The sequence below is a fragment of the Miscanthus floridulus genome, chromosome 3 (assembly GCF_019320115.1).
Source record: "Miscanthus floridulus cultivar M001 chromosome 3, ASM1932011v1, whole genome shotgun sequence".
Classification (NCBI taxonomy): domain Eukaryota; kingdom Viridiplantae; phylum Streptophyta; class Magnoliopsida; order Poales; family Poaceae; genus Miscanthus; species Miscanthus floridulus.
This window is the reverse complement of record NC_089582.1, coordinates 141,819,106-141,838,181: the sequence shown is the minus strand read 5'-3', so window position 1 is coordinate 141,838,181 and position 19,076 is coordinate 141,819,106. Positions and strand designations below refer to the sequence as shown.

General features: G+C 43.0%; 1 protein-coding gene across 1 annotated transcript; it reads left to right on the top strand.

Moving 5' to 3' along the window:
* Positions 1-7,954: 7,954 nt before the first annotated feature.
* LOC136547292 (myb-related protein 306-like) lies at positions 7,955-9,934 on the top strand. Its single transcript, XM_066539249.1, has 3 exons — positions 7,955-8,394; positions 8,516-8,645; positions 8,748-9,934. Exons 1-3 carry the CDS (start codon positions 8,262-8,264, stop codon positions 9,469-9,471), a joined length of 987 nt encoding a protein of 328 aa, XP_066395346.1. The 5' UTR covers positions 7,955-8,261; the 3' UTR covers positions 9,472-9,934.
* Positions 9,935-19,076: the final 9,142 nt, after the last annotated feature.

Here is a 19,076-nt window from a genome sequence, read left to right as displayed (position 1 = left end):
ATGCAGAAACATGGGTACGCGAATTCATTTATTTATTCTAACGCTCAATTCTGCATGATTTCTAATCATCTTGCTGTTTTTCTTACAGTTAGTGTCACATGGTGGCCAGCCTTGCTCCATCTTCAAGGCATTTGCTATGGCCCACAAGGGCAAGGCGACGTCCGACGTCGACTACAACCCTGAGGACGGGCCCTAGGCGTACAGCAATACGACCGTCCACAACCACCTAAGTGAGTACACATCGATGGCAAGGGAGGTCTATGGGCCATAGTATGATTCGTGCACCGAGGACCTTGATGGAGAAGTCATCATAAGGGTGGGAGGAGGCAAGAAGCATGGGTGGTACTAGATTGGCGACGGCGTAATCGACTCGGCCGCTACTCCTAGTCTCTCCCAGATTCGAGCAAGCTGCACGAGCACGAGCCCAGCCATACGACCTCGGTAGGACACTTCACACCACCGGGTGGAGGCACTCGATGTTATTCCTGGTTTATTCGTCGTTCATTGGTTTTTTATACCTTTCCTTTGTATTATTGTAACATTGGGGTGAATATATTGTAGGCCCAGCTGGAACAAGAGAGGAGGATACGGGAGCAGATGCAGGTGAAGATGGAGAGGGTGGAGGCTGAGCGGGAGGCCGAGCAATGGAGGATGGCGGAGATTCTTCAGTACAGGCAAAGTCTTGGCGGCGCTACGGGTGTAGTTCTACCACCTTCGATATTCGCTCCACCTCCACCTCCACCTCCTCACTATTCTACTCCTGTGAGTATAAATGTTTTAGTTTGTATGTTCATGCTTACGGTCAAACCTAGTGGAGTATGAAAGTTTTATTCATGTATGGTATATATTTATCTTATCTCACACATGCAATCTCTTCTCCTTTGTGCAGAATCAATCGGTGACATCGAACGATCCTCATGCTTCAGCGAATCCTTCACCAAATCAGTCTCATTGGTCATCTGGTTAAGATTCTTGTGGTTGTTAATGGTACTTTTATTTGTAATTGTGGCTGTAGATGATGGAGCACTTAGATTACTTGTGAACTTATTTGTGATATATTGTGAGACATGTGACGTTTGTAATATATATGTGACGTTTGTGATATATATGTGGTGTTAATGATATATATGTGTTGTTGATGATATATATGTGATGTTGGTGATGTTTGTTATATATATCTTCTGTTTGTTTGGATGGGATATAAAAAACAAATAAACAAGACTATTTTCAGTCACTTTGCCGAGTGCAATGGCCATGACACTCGGCAAAATGACTACCTGGGAACATGCTTTGCCGAGTGCCACGGGACAGGCACTCGGCAAAGGTCTCCTGTTTGCCGAGTGTCTTGACAGGACACTCGGCAAATAGGCTATCTTTGTCGAGTGTCTTGCCGGTGGCACTCGGCACAGTGGCCACCTTTGCCGAGTGTTTGAATCAACGGTGCTCGGCAAAGCGGCGACCTTTGCCGAGTGCTTGACCTTGACACTCGGCAAAGCCGTCGTCACGGTAGCGCTCGCCGTCACGGCGACTTTTCTTTGCCGAGTGTCCGATAAAGTGCACTCGACAAAGAGATTTTTGCCGATAAACTGTTTATCAAGCGCTCTTTACCGAGTATAACACTCGGCAAAGGCTTTGTTGAGTGTATATTGGCCTTTGCCAAGTGCCTAAGGCACTCGGCAAGAAAACTGAATCCGGTAGTGTAATATAAGGCGCCTTTATCGGGCAAACATTGCAACGGAAGAGAGAAAAGCTATTAAACAATCATATGAAAAGAGGACGAAAATGGTACATACCTATTTATATTTTATTTTATTTTTTTATAAAATTTTAAAATTACAATTTATTTTATGATAACTATAACATCTATAATGTAAGTCTTGTCAACACGATATTGATATAATCTCTCTGTTCCGAGAAGTCAAATATTTTTAAGATTGGCTAATTATATTATATATAAAAGAATATTAATATTTATAATGCATAATTAATACTATAGATGAATAACTGAATATATTTTCATAATAAATTTATTTATCGATATAAATGTTGCTAATATTTTATGTAAAACTGGTCATACTTGAGAAAATTTGATCAGCATATATCTCATAGCATCATTCTTTCTGGGACTGTTCTTTTTGTGAATAGGCTGATGCCGATTTTTTTCATTATCTAGGAAATCACTACTCCGAGTATTTGCGATCGTCCTATCCTTCTGTGCTTTTGTGATCCTATCGGTATTTAATCCGAGACATACTTCTAGGCACAATAAAGAAAAAAAAATCCGAGACACAATCCAAGAAGCAAGCTACTTCTAGGACGTCTATGAGCGTGTTTACTTGCCCAAATTTAGAAATTTGGGCTATTGTAGCACTTTCGTTTTTATGTGGCAAATAGTGTTCAATCGTGGACTAATTAGGCTCAAAACGTTCGTCTCGCAATTTCCAACCAAACTGTGCAATTAGTTTTTTTTTCAGTCTATATTTAATGCTCCATACATGTATCGCAAGATTCGATATGATAGCTACTGTAGCACTTTTTTGGATTTGGGATGGGAACTAAACTCGCTCTATACAGCTATCAAGTGAGCCTTGTACTCCTCCTGTCCAGTGGACCCCATGTTGACTTGGCGTCGCATGGCCTTTACTCCTGCGCATTGACCTCTCCTTCTTCTAGAGTACCCACCTACTGACCCACGGCTTGGCCAGCCAGCCCGCAGGCCGCAGCCGGCTCGCGCATGTGCCGGTGCTATGCCAACACTCCTGCTGTTTCGTGGATCCATCGTCGGTCGTCGGTCTCCTGCTCCTCCCTCCGCACCGCACTGGCGCCGGCCTGCGGTTTGGTGCACCACATTAATAACTAACTGCGTGTGTGTAGAGACTAGAGACAAGTAGTATACGTATTGGTCTATCTATGGCGCTTAAAGTACCAAGGTAACACGAGGCATTCATTGCCCTACTGCATGCCGCTTTATTCATGTGCCCTCCACAGTGCTAGGCTGTGGTACTGCACGCTAGCTTAGCTGCCTGCTCACAGGGATCGTCGGTAGGCTGCACCGGAAAGCCCACTTTTATTGCGTTGCGTTGCGTCGAGGGGAACGTAACGTGACGAAGCAGCGCCCGCCCGTCAAACTTGGCCCCGTTTAGATCAATTTTTTTTTTGATTTTGGCTCACTGTAGCATTTCGTTTGTATTTGGTAATTAGTGTCTAATTATAGGACTAATTAGGTTCAAAAGTTTCGTCTCGAGATTTCTCGACCAACTGTGTAATTAGTTTTTTTTTCGTCTACATTTAGTACTCCATGCATGTGCCGCAAGATTCGATATGATGGGTACTGCGCAAATTTTTTTGGATTCTAAACAGGCCCTTACCCAAATGTCAGTGTGGTGCCAGAGATGGCGGACAAAAACCGGCGACCAGGTTTTTACCCTGTTCGCTGGTTTGTTTCGACCAGATTTAGAGCGCGTTTAGTTCGGCCACCGAATCGGCGCCGCCGAATTTGCTGCTCTACTGTAGCTACGGTAGCGTTTTGTTTTTATTTGGTAATAATTGTCTAATCGTGGACTAACGTTTTGTTTTTATTTGGTAATAATTGTCCAATCGTTGACTAATTAGGCTCAAAACGTTCGTCTCAGTAAAGTACAACCAAACTGTGCAATTAGTTTTTGATTTCGTCAACATATAGTACTCTATGCATGTACCGCAAGTTTGATGTGACTGGAGAATCTTCTTTTTGCATAGTGCCAAATTCTGAAATTTGAGGCAACTAAACATGGCCTTATTCTATCAATCAACGGTATTTTCTTCTCATAATAAACCAGCATTCAGTCAGTCCAAATTAAATCAACCCAGAAGCCAACCAGCGAACACGCCGTTCGGCTCCCAAGCAGCCGTCTATCTCACATTCGAGATGAGAACAGGGTCAGGTCGAGCAAACACTGATCCTATGGTGCTCGAAATTACCATCTCTATATCACACATCTAGTCACATGATATAAATACCATATATAATTACACAATTTCTTGAAATATTAAAATTTTAAGAGAATGTTGATAGAAGATGGATCCCGGATTCTTGGATTATATATGATGCCCATTATATTTTAGCACAACACTCAACCATCATTCATGTAGGTTCCCAATCCGATGAGACCCGCTCGTATGATAAGTACCATCTCTAGCTGGATTCACGATTTGGTGGGAGAGACGATGGCTTTCGTTATTTTTGGACTGTTTTAGCGGATAGTTTCTAGCATTTAATGTCATGACGTTGTTTTAAAGACAATAAAATTTGGTAGAAACACTCGCTCTCAATATAAAGTCCCATTCTATAGTTTCATACCATTTAATGTCATGCCTCAAAGATAGTTGATAATCTTGCCAAGAAAGTTTCCATCTACGCTGTCCATGTCATTAAAAATAATTATGTAACAACCTATTTAATGCGAATGAAACTCACATGAAATACTCTCATAGAGACTGACGTAAGAGATTAGCTTTCATGATTTTAAACACTCACATGTTCTGTTTGGACCTCAGCTAACTAATAATTTCTAGTAATATAAGACATATTTTTATCATGGAAAAAAGCAAAAATTATAATTCTTTTACATTAATTAGTCAAATTACATGCAAGTTTAGCGTACAGAACTTGCATTGACATGTTTATATTTAAACCACATCTGGATGGTGTTTATTTTTTAGCGACCGATGACATATTGTTAGACAAATTACCACCTCTTTCTCCAAAATTTTGTCAAACTTCATATCATTTGGCTTAGTATTAGTGTAGAATTGCATTCTTTGTTAGGACAGAGTAAACGTTAAAATCTACTTTGTATGATTTTTTTCTTGCTAAAATGCAAATTGCATTCCTAGACAGACAGAGTAGGTAAACTTGTAGTCTAGCTAGTGCCTTAGAGCATCTTCAAGAGATTAGCTTAAATCATTTTCTAAAGGTAAATTTGGTTATTATTAAAGGAAAAACGTTTCCAACATACTTTGTAAATGACTCTCTAAATTTAGTAGTTATATATCCCACCTCATTCGCTCTCTAATTTTGAATAACCTATCTCATTATCCATCTAGCTTCTTAGCTTTACAACGTAGGAGTACTCTAGTATTTTTTTTGTCAAATCTATTTTAGAGAGTAGCTAAATCAGTAAATTCGACGGTCTTTTTAGCTAATCTTTTGAAGATGCTCTCACCGATAAGTCAGCTAACACAAGTATTTTTAGCCCGAGGATCCAGACGAGGCCCTGCTATACTTACACAGAAAATGCTGTTTGAATTCGCAAAATGGAATCTGTCGTGAACTATGATAAGAGAGCACAAGTAGCATACCAAGTCAAATAAAAGAACTTGCAATAAAAAAAAAGTCAAATAAAAGAACTTGTGCCAAGACTCGGTGTAAGTGCACCAAGCCAAAACAAGAATCCAAGTAAAGACGAGTGACGCTCCGTATATGTACGTAGTTAAGTTACGGGTCTTTTGCCAAGGTGCGACGCTCTCTTATTTCGCTTATAAGTCGTATTTTTTAGTCAATGAATATTATTTTTTTCTCAAAACAAATTAGTCAACAGTATTTTCAGTATGACTTTTAAGCCAAGGGAACGTGGCAATGGCTTGCTCATGCATGCACCTAGACTATTCAATGTCGATGGCTAAAATGTCACCGATGGATGACTGATCGATCATCAATCAAAAACAAAACACCAGGGGAGGACCGGAGGACTGCGAGTGATTTCCTCTTGTCTCTTGTGCCTATCTGACTCTCTACCTGCCAGCCTACAGTGTACAGTGCCTTGCGGGGAGAAGGCAGAGGAGCAGTACGGGAGAGGGAAGAAGAAGCAGAATGGGGAAAAAAGAGGCAAAGGCAAGGAGGTTGAAGGAGGAGATCAACATCTCCAATTCTCCGTAGCCCCTCCGCTGGCTTTGCCATTAGCACCAGAACAGCAAGCACTTCATCAAAGTGTTCGATTAGCCCATCTCAACAGGGGTTTCACGAATAGATATTAAATATGTTGACATAACATTATTATACTAATAAAGAGAGAGATTTATCGGAGTAGAGGAAGTTTTAAAAGGATAGCCAAGATATTAAATATACTGACATGACTAAGAGTTTAATATGAGCAGAGAGAGTTTCAAAGTGACGGAACTCTATATACTGTTTACAAAATAGAGTGTGTTGAAAACCGGTACTGAAACTCCCAGCCACATGCATCTGCACCTGATGAGTCGTCGTGTCGTGAGCGTGGATGACCAAAACGTCACTGCATCAACAAGTAGTCTGCGGTAGCAAGGACAGTTCTAACAGTGTATTGATGATGGTTTTTGTCCTCATTAAATGATTTGTTACGTAGACAATGCTAACATGATAACGTAATTAATGAAGAAAGAGAGCAAAAATCTTAGAAATAGTTTCCTCATGAAGAAATCAGGTCTTCTCTTAACCCAATGCACCAAGAAACCATGAAATCACCATTGAGGAGAAACCACCAGTTTCTAAGGGGCTCGTGCCGTACTTTCATTGGAGGAAGAAGATAGAGTTAAGAGAGAGAAAGAAAAAATAATTATTACTCATAAAATCATAGGATTCGAAAACAGTACTTTTTTTAGTGTGGTATTTTATATTATATAAATTACTAGTTTTCTTTTATTGAGACCGCCCTAATAGCGATTCCTTGACTGGGTCGTCTCTCGTCTGGATACCACCGCGAGTACCCACGCAGTGCAGAGGTTCGGCGGCCCCAGCAATTTGTTTGGCCACCAGGGGTGTGTGGAAATTGAAGGGGCACGCACATGAGATTGCTGCTGCCGGTGGAGCTCGCATTGAATCCACGGGCCCGGCCGCCCGGGGAGAGTCGGGAGAGAGGCGGAGAGCGAGCAGCAGCGGCAGCGGTGCACGGCAGCCGGGCCGGGCCCCGATCGGGGATCGCATACGGCCAACGGGATGGAAACCAAGTGCGTTGCAACACGCCATATGCGGCCACGCGCACCCGGCGCGTTTAATGCAACGCGGCTATCGCGACGCGAGGGCAAAGGCGAGGCGAGCCGGGCGGGCAATAGCTAGCGGCAGCCAGGCAAGGCCCGGGCGGCCACTGCTCACTGCACTGTGCTGTGCTGTGGTGTACCTCCCCACCACCAGGCTGACTTTGCCACGAGCCAGGAGTAAATGCACAATGCACACTACTACACGAGTACTCCTCATCGCATTTTCTCTCTGCAGTCTACACTCTCATCTTCTCTCTCTACATTTGACTCTTCAAGTGAGCTATACATAAGTTCAAAAAAAAAAGTGAAGGCCTTGATTTAGATTGAGGTTAGGAATCAGTATTTGGCACTGTAGTGCCTTTCATTTGTATTTAACTAATTATTGTCCAATCATGGCCTACCTAAGCTCAAAAGATTAGTCTCAGTAATTTACTAATCAAATTGTGTAATTAGTTATTTTTTTATCTATATTTAATACTCCATGCATGTGTCCAAAGATTTATATGTAATGAGAGAAGAGTGAAAAAACTTGTAATCTAAACAAGGCCTGAGCTATACAACCTTTACTGCGGCTAGTACCCTAGCTGTCTAGACATCCTCGCCGGCCCGGTTGCATTGGGCCTTGTTTAGCTCGCGAAATTTTTTAGAAAATGATACTGTAGCACTTTTGTTGTTATTTAGTAATTAATGTTCAATCATAATCTAATTAGTCTTGAAAGATTCGTCTCGTGAATTTCGCCTAAACTATGTAATTAGTTTTATTTTTTATTTATATTTAATGCTTGTCTAAAGATTCGATGCGATGGAAAATCTTAAATTTTTTTTTTGCAAAATGAAGTGGAACGGTACCTGGTTAGCCATAGCCGACAGCCCCAAGGTCAGCGCTGTGCTTCGGGCTTTGGCCGGCCGGGCGGCCGCGGCGGCCACCGTTATATATACACGCCTACGCCTCACCCCCTTGGACCCTTGTCCTCAAGCCACCACACCAAGTACCCATCTACCAACACGCTCGCGCTGGCTTCTTCTAGGAGTAGTAGCTCGGTTGCTCGCAACAAGACACGGATCATCAGAGAGAGAGCTCTGGTGATCTGACGGTCCCGCTCTTGTTCTTGTACGGCGCCGGTGGCTAGCAGCTGTAGCCTTTTTGTGCGTTGTTGGCTTGTTGCCCACCACCACAGTTCACTCACATCAATCACACACGAGCAAGCTAGCAATCACCCGCAAGCTAACGCGAAGGTGAAAGCCAGTTGTTTTTGCTCGTCACCAGCATGGTGAGGCCGCCGTGCTGCGACAAGGAGGGCGTCAAGAAGGGCCCCTGGACGCCGGAGGAGGACCTCGTCCTCGTCTCCTACATCCAGGAGCACGGACCCGGCAACTGGCGCGCCGTCCCGGCCAGAACTGGTATGTCGTGCTAGATGATCTCATCCATCAGACCATCACACACTTCATTCCATTATTAGTATAGTGTTATTCGAGCGAGCTAGAGAGAGCTGATCGGTGGCGGCCGGATTCTTGCGCGCAGGGCTGATGCGGTGCAGCAAGAGCTGCCGGCTGCGGTGGACCAACTACCTCCGGCCGGGCATCAAGCGCGGCAACTTCACCGAACAGGAGGAGAAGCTCATCATCCACCTCCAGGCTCTCCTCGGCAACAGGTACGGACGGAGATTTATTCATTCGCACATGGTGTTACAGCTGACAAGGAGTGTGGCCGCACATGGATGGTGTTATTGACGGCAACGCATGGTGTGGTGTAGGTGGGCGGCCATCGCGTCGTACCTGCCGGAGCGGACGGACAACGACATCAAGAACTACTGGAACACGCACCTCAAGCGCAAGCTGCAGAGCGGCGGCGGCGACGGGGCGGCCAAGCCGCCGGCGCACAGGCCGCCGTCGTCGTCCAAGGGGCAGTGGGAGAGGAGGCTGCAGACGGACATCAACCTAGCGCGCCGCGCGCTTCGCGAGGCCCTCACCCCTCTCGACGACCTCAAGCCGACGCAGCTGCAGGCCGCCGTCGACGCGCCCGGCGCGGTTGTGGGCGTGGGCGCGGGCATGGGCGACGATGGCGGCGACAGCCCGGCGTCGAGCTCGTCGGGCGCGTCGCAGTGCTCCCCGTCGGCGCCTACCGCCGCCGCCGCCGCGGGGCCGTACGTCCTGACCACGGAGAACATCTCGCGGATGCTGGACGGCTGGGCCGGCCGCAAGGGCGCCCGTGGCGGGAGTCCGGGCACGCCCGGCGGCGCCGAGAGCGCGTCCACCGGATCCTCGGACGCGTCGGAGGTGTCGTACGGTGGCGCCGCCGTCGCGCCTGCCGCTGGTGGGCCTGTCGTCTTCGAGTACGAGACGAAGCCGGCCGTGCCGCCGTCCCAGCAGATGCCGCTGTCGGCGATCGAGTCGTGGCTGTTCGACGACGACAGCCACTTCCACCATGTCCAGAGCGCCAGCTTGCTTGATGCACCCCCCATGGATTACCCGTTCTAGGCTTCTAGCTAGTGTGTCCAAGTGATCCAGCTCAAGCTAATCCCGTCAAGCAAGGAGTGTGGTGTGATTACAGCGCGCGCTGTCTCCTAAAGAAAACTACATAGATCCTGCAGTACGTCAGTGACTAATCAATCGGCTGGCTATCTAGCTGTTGTAAATCGGTCACTTGATCAAGTTGTTTATGTAGGATCTGCGTAGTTTTCATTTAGATTCCAAACAACATATACAGAACTACTCCTATGCTGCTATGACGGAGTATGTTCTTGGGCCTCTCTATTTTTTTAGCCGTTTGTTCTCTAAGTAAAACTTGAGTACGTAGATCCCCTCGTGCAAGTTGCATGTCGTGTGGGAAAATAATTAACACCAGTCATCCTATGTCACATACTTGTCATAAATTGTATCGCTATCACTAGCATAGCAGATATTTTTAGTTTTAATTCATGTCTCTTGAGTTTTTTTTGAATGCCCTTTCATCTAGCATCAATTCGTATACACGCACGTCCACTCAACACGAGCACACTAATGTCTCTTGAGTTTGCATATATCAATTTAAATTCATTTATTTAATTTTGTCTTCTTTGGCAGAGTAGTCTAATAAATTTATCTGAAAGATGCTTATATATAACGTGGGGGCTCCTATTTCGTGGGGGCTCTTATTTTAGTCCCATGGCCGGTTCAAGCTCACCCTCCTAATCATTTGCATTGACATAGCAACCTTATGAGCTTAGCCAGAGTCCTCCCACTCATCTCCATTATTAATCCATCGTCTTTGTGAGATTGAAAGTGAATCCAAGAGTTCAAGTGCATTGCTTGAGTGTTTGTATCTAGAGGCACTTGGTATTCGTGTTTCGCGTCGAGATTCGCTTATTACTCTTGATGGTTATCGTCACTTAAATGGCTTGAAGCAGCAAGGATCGTCGAGCGGATGTTGGTGATTGTCTTCGGCTCCGATCGTGGTGATTGTAAGGGGCTCTAGACCTTTTTCCTGACGGAGAGCCAAAAGGTATTCTAGTGGATTACTCGTGGCTTGTGTGATTCTCATCTTGTGTTAGTTGTGTGGCACTCGCTTGCGGATTTGGCGTGTGATGTCAATTAACGCGTGAACCTCTAAGTGAGTGAATCACCATAATGAGAACTAGTTTGCCGGCAAGCAAGTGAACCTCGGTAAAAGATTTTGTGTCACCTTGTCCGAGGTTTTCTTGGTATTCATTGATTGATAGGCTCCATCATATTGTGATTGGCTCTATCCTCGACACAGCGGTATAATCATCACATCCCCTATCTTGCATTTATATTTCTAGTGTTGCTTCGCTCTTTACTGTAATTAGTTTTGAGAGCAAGCTTATGTCGGGTCTAGTGGTTAGTGTGGCTCTTTAGTTAGCCTTTGAGAGTACACTAACTTAGTGTAGTGACTTAGCCTTTGTGTGCTTAGATATCATAGTCATTAGAATTATGGTAGGTGGTTTACATTTTTAGTAGGCTAGCGCAACACTCGCTTCACCGTTTAATTGTCTAACATCTTTGCTAAGTGTTGTTGTAGAAATTTTCAATAGGTTATTCACCGCCCCGCCATTAGGATGTTTCAAGTGGTATCGGAGCTGTGGTCACCGTGATTTGAGGCTTAACAGTATTCAATGTTAAAATGGCTCAAATCAACAACACCAAGAAGTCACCTCAATTTGATGGCTCCAATTATCCTTATTGGAAGGCTAAGATGACAACATACATCAAGTCAATCAATAGAAAGATGTGGAAAATGGTGGAAACCATGATTGAGATTGCCAATGAGGAGGCTCCCACCGTCGCCGAAGAAGTGCTACACCAAAACAATGACATTGCTCTTAGTGCCATTCATGATGCATTGGATGAGAGGACATTTGATCAGATCAAAAACATTGAGAGGGTTCATGAGGCATGGAAGAAGTTGGAGTAGTCATTTGATGGCACTCAAGCCGTGAAAGGTACAAAGGCATATAATCTCAAGAAGAAGTTTACAAGCTATAAGATGAAGGAGTATGAGAGTATGCCGGAGATGTTCCATAGGCTTCAAGTACTTATTAATGATCTCAAAGCACTTGAAGAAGAGGTGAAAGACAAGGACTTCTCTCACAAGTTCTTGAGATGCTTACCTTCGAGATTTGGTACATTGGTCACTATTCTAGTGAGGAGTGGTTTGGATACCATGACACCAAACCAAATATTGGGTGATGTAATGACCGATGATATATATCGAGATGATGATGAGAAGGAAGAAAAGAAGGAGAAGAATGTAACACCTCTGGTGTTTTAAACACTAAAATATGCCATGTCATCATATGCATTGCACATCATTCTTGTGTTAGTGAAAACTTTGATATACATTCACTAAAACAAGTTTACTTTTATGATTATATGTGTTGACTTGTATGGATGAATCAAGTTCATAACCTTAGTATTAAATTTGAATTCCAAAACCCTAATTCCCAGCATTTAAACTCTACCTTGGAAAACCTAATTCAAAATCTAAGCACATTTTGGGGTTGAGCCTAAAAGGAAAAGTGTAGAGTTTGTCAATTTGTACAAAGTTGGTTTTTGGAGTTTTCAAAGTTGTTATATAAAATTTGAAGTAATTTGAAAGGGGATAAATTCTTAAAGTGTCCCCTTTTGATTTCAAACTTGCATTTTCAAATCTATACAGAATTTGGGTATGGTTATTAAAGCAAAGTTGTAGGACTTTGAATTTGAAACAACTTTTATTTTTGGAGATTTTTGAGTTTCTATACAAATTTGAGAGTAATTTGAGAAATGAAGCGAATGACAATTCGGTAAATACCTTGAACAGTGCAAGCAGGTAGCTCTCACCGCCGGCCAGCTTCCACCGGCTTCCACGCGCGTCCACGAGTGCCACCTCCTGCTTCGACGTGTCCATGTTGCCATAACATGTCGAGCGCACCTTCTTCCGCCGCCCTCCGCGCGCCTGATAACTCTGGAGCACCATCCAGTCACTCTCTCCCTTCCCTCTGTTTTCCATCAGCACTGCCCAGCTCCGACGAGCTCACGTCGGAGCCGTAGAGCCCTCCCAGCCTTAGCCAAGCATGTCATCATGATCGCCATCATCTAGCGCCTCCATATCACCCACTTGTGCAGCTTCGTTCCCTCTGGTTTGCCCGACGCAACCTCGTCTTCCTCAACTTCGGCGAGGAGACGCCGTGATCCATTCCACCGTGGACAGGGAGTTCGGATGGGCTTCTTGCTTCATACTTTGTTGTTATCTTCATTCTCTCATGATGTTCATGAGCTTCATCGTTGATCATTTGGTCCATTGCTTTCCTCAGAACAGAGCTTTGTCGTGAGTTCACGCCGCCGTTGTCGTCTCCAACGCCGACGACCTAGCTCCGTCTCAACTTAGCCATCATTCTCGCACGCATCATCTTCGGGGTGAGCCACTGATCATGTCTGTGTGCTCTATTTTACTTCTACCACACCATAGCCATGGGACCGTGGGTCGCCGGTGAGTTTTGCTCCGCGTGCCGCTGCGCGCGTCGCTGCTTGTGCTGTGAAGCGTTGTTGGACCGATTAAGTGCTCGGTTAAGTCCATTAGTAGATCTGAGTACGCCAGAGACTTTTGTTTTGCCGATGAGGCTGTAGTTCGCCGTCGCCATCTCGGCGGGACACTGCCGTGCCGCCATCGTCGTTGGTAAGGTCACTACAGCCATCTAGATGCTCAACCAGTACCCTTAGTCGAAGCGCAGCGCTGAGGGGGTCATGTTGGTGCAATCCTTACCATCGAAAATCTCACCATCGGCGGGTAGTCGCCGGTCAGAGGGTCTCTCCACCGCGGTCAGCAGGGGCTGACCGGTGGGGTCACCCTGTCAGTGACCGTTTTAATGAAAATGAATTTCTCTATTTTGCATAAATGATTAAATAGTGCTATGATTTGTTTATTTTGTGTAGAAATAAATAGAGCTCCAAAAATTATGAAAATTTTTGTGTGACCTCTATGAGATGTGAACTATTTAGGAAAAATATTAAATGTTACTTTTCAGTACATTTTGAATATGATAAAAATTACTCAAATTAATTAATAAATGAGATTCCATGATTTTTCTAGGCTTATATAATTATCCAAAAATTATGAAAATTGTTTTTCCACTTAGTTATCATGTGATGAGTCTTCACAAAAATTTGGAGCTCATTTGGAAAAGGTTGATTTATTTCATAATTTTTAATTAATTAATTAATTAAAATAGATAGTCAACCTTAATGACTTAGGTTTTGTTTGAATTTGGGATTGAGTGATGACCTTGGGTCATTAGCATAAAATGATCTTTGGCACTTTAAGTAAGTGTTTGAGTTTATGATCAAGCTGTGATTAAGAAATGTTAATCTAAGTAAACCCTAGAGAAGGTTTAGTTAGTTGTTAGCTTGTAACTATACCGCGAAGGAAAGTTGTATTCAAGTTATTAACTTTTGCATCCATCGTCAAGCATCATGTTTTATATCTTGCATCGTATTAAACATGGCATTATTACCACGTGTAGTGAACGAAAGTGAGAGCATGGTAGTCAATCAAGTTGTTGAGGAAGTCAACCCACCGGTTGAGGTCGGGTTTGATATCTGTGGAACATCTCCGAAATGTGACTTTTTCGACAATCAAGGCAAGCCCCGGATGCATTTAAACTTATCTTGTGTTTTACAAATTTATATCGCTTTTATTATTAAATGTTGCATTAAGTGATTAGGAGTTGAGTGGAAACCTAATTGGTGCATTACCAACCTTGTTTTTCACATCAACCTTGTTACCAGCTTCAATCCGAGAATGCCTAATTATGCTTAGCCATGCTTAGACCGATAGAAGTCGGGTGATTACCTGTCACCTACGAGATATAAATGGATTTTTGGATACTATTGGGTATTTATGTTATCATGAGATATAATCATGTGGAGTAATAATTCTAGACCGGACGGACTCGGTGTATGAGAGCCACAAAACATGGATGTCTTATGAGCGGGTTCTTTCCATCTGTGTTGGTTAAGAACCGTCCGTTGTTGAATTGCATGAGGTGAGAGTAGCGTGTACCCATGTGGTAATGGGCTAGATTGGTGGAGTACTATGCTCTCAAGTGGCGTAGACCCATTCTTGTTTTAGAGAATCTGAGGGTAGGTTGGTATATGTAGGTCTAGGACCTGCATATGTCGTGTGGTTGGGAATCCCTAGCTGGGTTATAATTGGTTCGAATCGTCGTTGCTCCTCGGTTATGGAGACTCAACTCACTGTTCATCATCGTAATTAACAAATGGATCTTGAGTAGGATTTGAGAAAGAGTTGATATGAAGTTTATGATCTCAATATGGATCATGTCAGCTTTATATATGATCCGTATGAAGATTTAAATATTGAAAGAAAGAATCTTGTTAGAGAGCTTTTACGCAAAAGAACTTTGTTTCTTGCTAAAGCCTTACCTTGAATCCCCTGAGCTTGCATTCCTGAGTTTTCTCCGTTTTTACGTCAGTTTAGTCATGTTGAGTACTTTTGTACTTAGGGTTCTTTAACCCTTATTGTAGGTGAGCCTCATGGGTAGGTCTGCCTTGGACCGTGCTGCATGACGGTTGTTCAAATCGAAGATGACGAGTAAATGTGTGGCCCTTAGGTAGGGCACTTTAATTGTGTGTTTTGTTTCATGTTACTTAGGCTACTCCACTACTATGGTTTGTAATAACAATTGTACTTAGTTTGTGAAACAACTATTTTGTAACTAAGTTATTGTAAGACTTCTGCTATTTTACTTTAATGTATATTAATAAATAAACTGTTGTAATATTGCAATGACTCTGTGATGGATCCTGCTCGGAAGAAATCATGGATGATTTGGGTTTCCCAAGGACACCCGACAGGCTTCTTAAGTTATCGGGAACATATGCAGTCGTCAGAAGTCATTAGATAATGACAGGTGCATGTGGGCCCTATAATTTAGGAGGTTCTGCCACAAAGAAAGATGAGAAGAAGGATGACAAGAAGAAGAGTGTGGCATTCAAAGCCACATCATCCAAGGGCATGGCCAAGCAAGACACTTCAAGTAAAGATGAAGGTTCATTCTTTTGGGATGATGATGATGATAAGAAGATGGCTCTCTTTGTAAAGAGATTTAGCAAGTTTCATGGTGAAGAAGGGCTATTGTGCTAGAAGATAGAAGTCATCATCCAAGAATAAGGAAGAATCAAGAAGGTGCTTTAAGTCTAAAAGCAAGGATCATCTTGTTGCTCAATGCCCATACAATAGCGACAATGATGATGATGACAAGAATTGCAAGAAGAACAAGATGACCTTCCAGAATAAGAAGAAGGGTGGTTCATATATGGTCACTTGAGATAGTGATGCTTCCTCAAGTGATTATGATAGTGATGATGACAAGACCAACAAAAAGGCTCTTACAAGCATTACCATAAACGAGAAGCCTTCTCTCTTCGACACTCCATCATGCTTCATGGCTAAGGCCACTAAGGTATAAACTTATGATGATGGATGGGATAAGGAACATTATAATGAAAATAAAAGTGATGATGATGATGATGAACCAACTAAGTGTTGTTGTACAAATTTTTAATAGGCTATTCACCCCCTCTAGCCATTAGGACCTTTCACCCTCTAATGGTCGAATTCCAATGGCTAATTTGAACTAGCCGTTGAGCCCCTACCCCCTAGCACTAGACATAGGGAGGCGGTGCACCGCCCTAGGGGTGGCAGTGCCCCTGACCAAGTTCCCCCCTCTCTAGAAAAAGTAACGGTGCCACACCATAATGGTCACTGGATAGTCCAGTGACCCTAACTTGCTCCAAATTAAAATCCATCACTTCAACACTATAGAGCTATTCGTTAGCTTTTCGAAAAGTCCTAAATCATCAAAATTAAAGTTTGGAGCAAAGGGTTATGCCTGAAATACGAAAGGATGCTACTGCTATTTTTGGGCACCGCCCCTAGCACCGCCCTAGGGTGGCGGTGCCCACTTTTTGGCCACCGAAAAGGGCGGTGCCACCCTCTATAATGACTATGATTTAGCTAAGAGTTAGGTTGCAACTTCCGACCCCTGGACAACCATAACTAGCCCTTTTCTTCTCCTTTTCCTCTCCAACTCAATCCGTTTCAACACCAACAACTTCTCCTTTGCAAATGTGCCAACACCACCAAGTGATCACCATCGTGTGCATGTGTGTTAGCTTTTCACAAATGTTTTCCAAAGGATTAGTCACTCAATTCACCATGCCACTCGATCCTAGCAACGATGAAAAGTTAGATCACTCGAGTGGCACTAGATGACCGATATGCAAACAAGTTTGCCCCTCTTGATAGTACGGTCATCTAACCTAAGCCCTAGTCATAAACTTCTCTACACACCTATGACCGGTGAAATGAAATACTCTATAGGTTATACCTTTGCCTTGCACATTCTATTTCATCTCCTTTGATATCGATGTAACACATGCACCAACATAATGTCACATCCTGATTTTAAGGATAAAATGGGATGCATAATCTTATGTGCGTCCCAGAGATCAGTCACACACATAGGCCGACAAATCATAAATAGTATCATCATAAGTGTTTATTACATCATGAATAATAAGACATAGTCTTCACATAAATGTAGTGGAAGTATAAAGAAAAATCTCTCGCGGAAAGCTCCATATCACAGGGACGTCAACTGGTTGACCACAAGTCTAGTAATCCTCAGAAAAATCGTCATTACCATAACCATCTGTTACCCATCCAGGATTTTTATTCAAATAATGAAAATAAACAAACAGTAAGTACGTGTCAGTACTCAACAAGTGTAACATAGGGTTCATGAGGCTCAAAAGGCTTGACACATGTTTAACTGTATTCAGCTTTTAGTTGTCATAATTTTAGCATAAGAGTAGCAACAAGTTGTTTCAATCCCAAAGTAAAACACATGATCAATGTAAATATGAATAATGAGCAGCATAAACAAATAATTCTTAGTGATCATCTATTCCATAAATGTTTCAAGGCCGCTCGTGACCGTGAGCACGGCTGATATACCAGTTTTACACTTTACAGAGGTTGTACACTTTCACTATGAGTCGTGATTTACCCTTTTCACCCGAGGAGATTAGCCTCTTGACCCACTACCAAGGAAGGTCGGCAGGGTTATCTATGAAGCCTTTCAAAGGTTCCTCTATCAAGTTAGGGCCATTAGATTCACTCGAGAAACAGATATAGGAACCCCCCTATCAAATGGCATAATTCTATCATGGCTATACACATAAGAGTAGAGGTTGTCCTATATCCAATTCAGCAAACCATTCTTATGCTAATAAAGGTAACCTCTAACAAGCTAGAAAAGGTCCTCATACTGAGCTAAAGGCAGAGCCATGTAGCCCTCATAGCTGTACTGTAAGTCCCAGATGATCCACTTACAGATAACTCCTTAGGGAGAGGAATCTAGAGCATTTAGAAAGTAGCTAAACACTCGAGCCCCCTGTTTCCATGTTGCTAAAAAGTCATGTTTTAATGTTTGTTGCATATACCATTAATCAAGTTACAAGATCATGGTTTAGTTGAGCACTAGCAAAGCTACCCAATGCATATCCCATAGGAGACAAGGTATAAGTTCAATTTCTAAGGGAATCCCTATCAAGGTGACACATGCAATCATGAATTAATTATATTAAAGTTGATAGGAAAATAGGATGATCCCATGCTATACTTACCTTAAACAAAGTGCTCCTACTAATCCTGCTCATCAAAGTAGTACTCTTGTTCACCCACGAATTGCTCACCGTCTATACTCGATAATCACAACAACATACAAGCATCTAGAAGCAATCATGCATAGCAAACAAAAGCTATAGATTAGAACAGTACACTAGTAGCATAAAATCAAGATGAAAAGTTTGTAAAACTAATTCTACGTCTTGCTACAAACACATAGACGCAAAAATCACAAAAATCAGAGCTAAAACAAAGAAGTTATGAATTAAACAAGATTTCCTATAATAAAATAATAGGTTAAATCTAACCTCGAATTTTAAAAGTTGATAAACATACTTAACAGTAGTATGAATATGTAGATTATGCAATTACGAACCTAATGCAACTTGAACGGATCAAATCGGAGTTAAAACGAAGATTTTATGGCTAAAACAAGATTAGTGACAAAACTGTAAATAGGTGAAAACGTATTTTGGATCCTAAACCGAAAGAAACTACGCTTTTAAAAGAACAAGGCGTATTATGGATTTGCACATTGGACTGTGGATTATGATATAGAAAAGTGCAAGGACTCTTTAGCATAAATGCAGGGACTGCAGGTTAAGATCCAAATAATTATAAGGGCCTTTTTACAAAACGACAAACGAAAGGGTATCTTCTAATCTGGGTCATTGATCTAGGATTTGGATGGCTAGAAATAAACCAAAGAGAGAAAATGGATGATGAGGCCAATGGCGAGCTCAGATGTCGGCACCATGGCCAGAGGCGGGCAGTGCACAGGGAATACAGTCTACAGACCATGAAACAGCAACCCAAGGGCACCGAGAGCTAGAGGAGAGCATGGCAAGCTTGTCTAGGTAACTTACCAAGGCCCAGAGTGGATTGAAGCGGCGCG

What these genes read in the sequence shown, in the direction of transcription:
- LOC136547292 (XM_066539249.1), top strand. Translation starts at nt 8,262, where the DNA reads ATGGTGAGGCCGCCGTGCTGCGACAAGGAGGGCGTCAAGAAGGGCCCC. An exon ending in CGCCGTCCCGGCCAGAACTG is followed by an intron (nt 8,395 to 8,515) that starts GTATGTCGTGCT and finishes TCTTGCGCGCAG; the next exon opens with GGCTGATGCGGTGCAGCAAG. An exon ending in CAGGCTCTCCTCGGCAACAG is followed by an intron (nt 8,646 to 8,747) that starts GTACGGACGGAG and finishes GGTGTGGTGTAG; the next exon opens with GTGGGCGGCCATCGCGTCGT.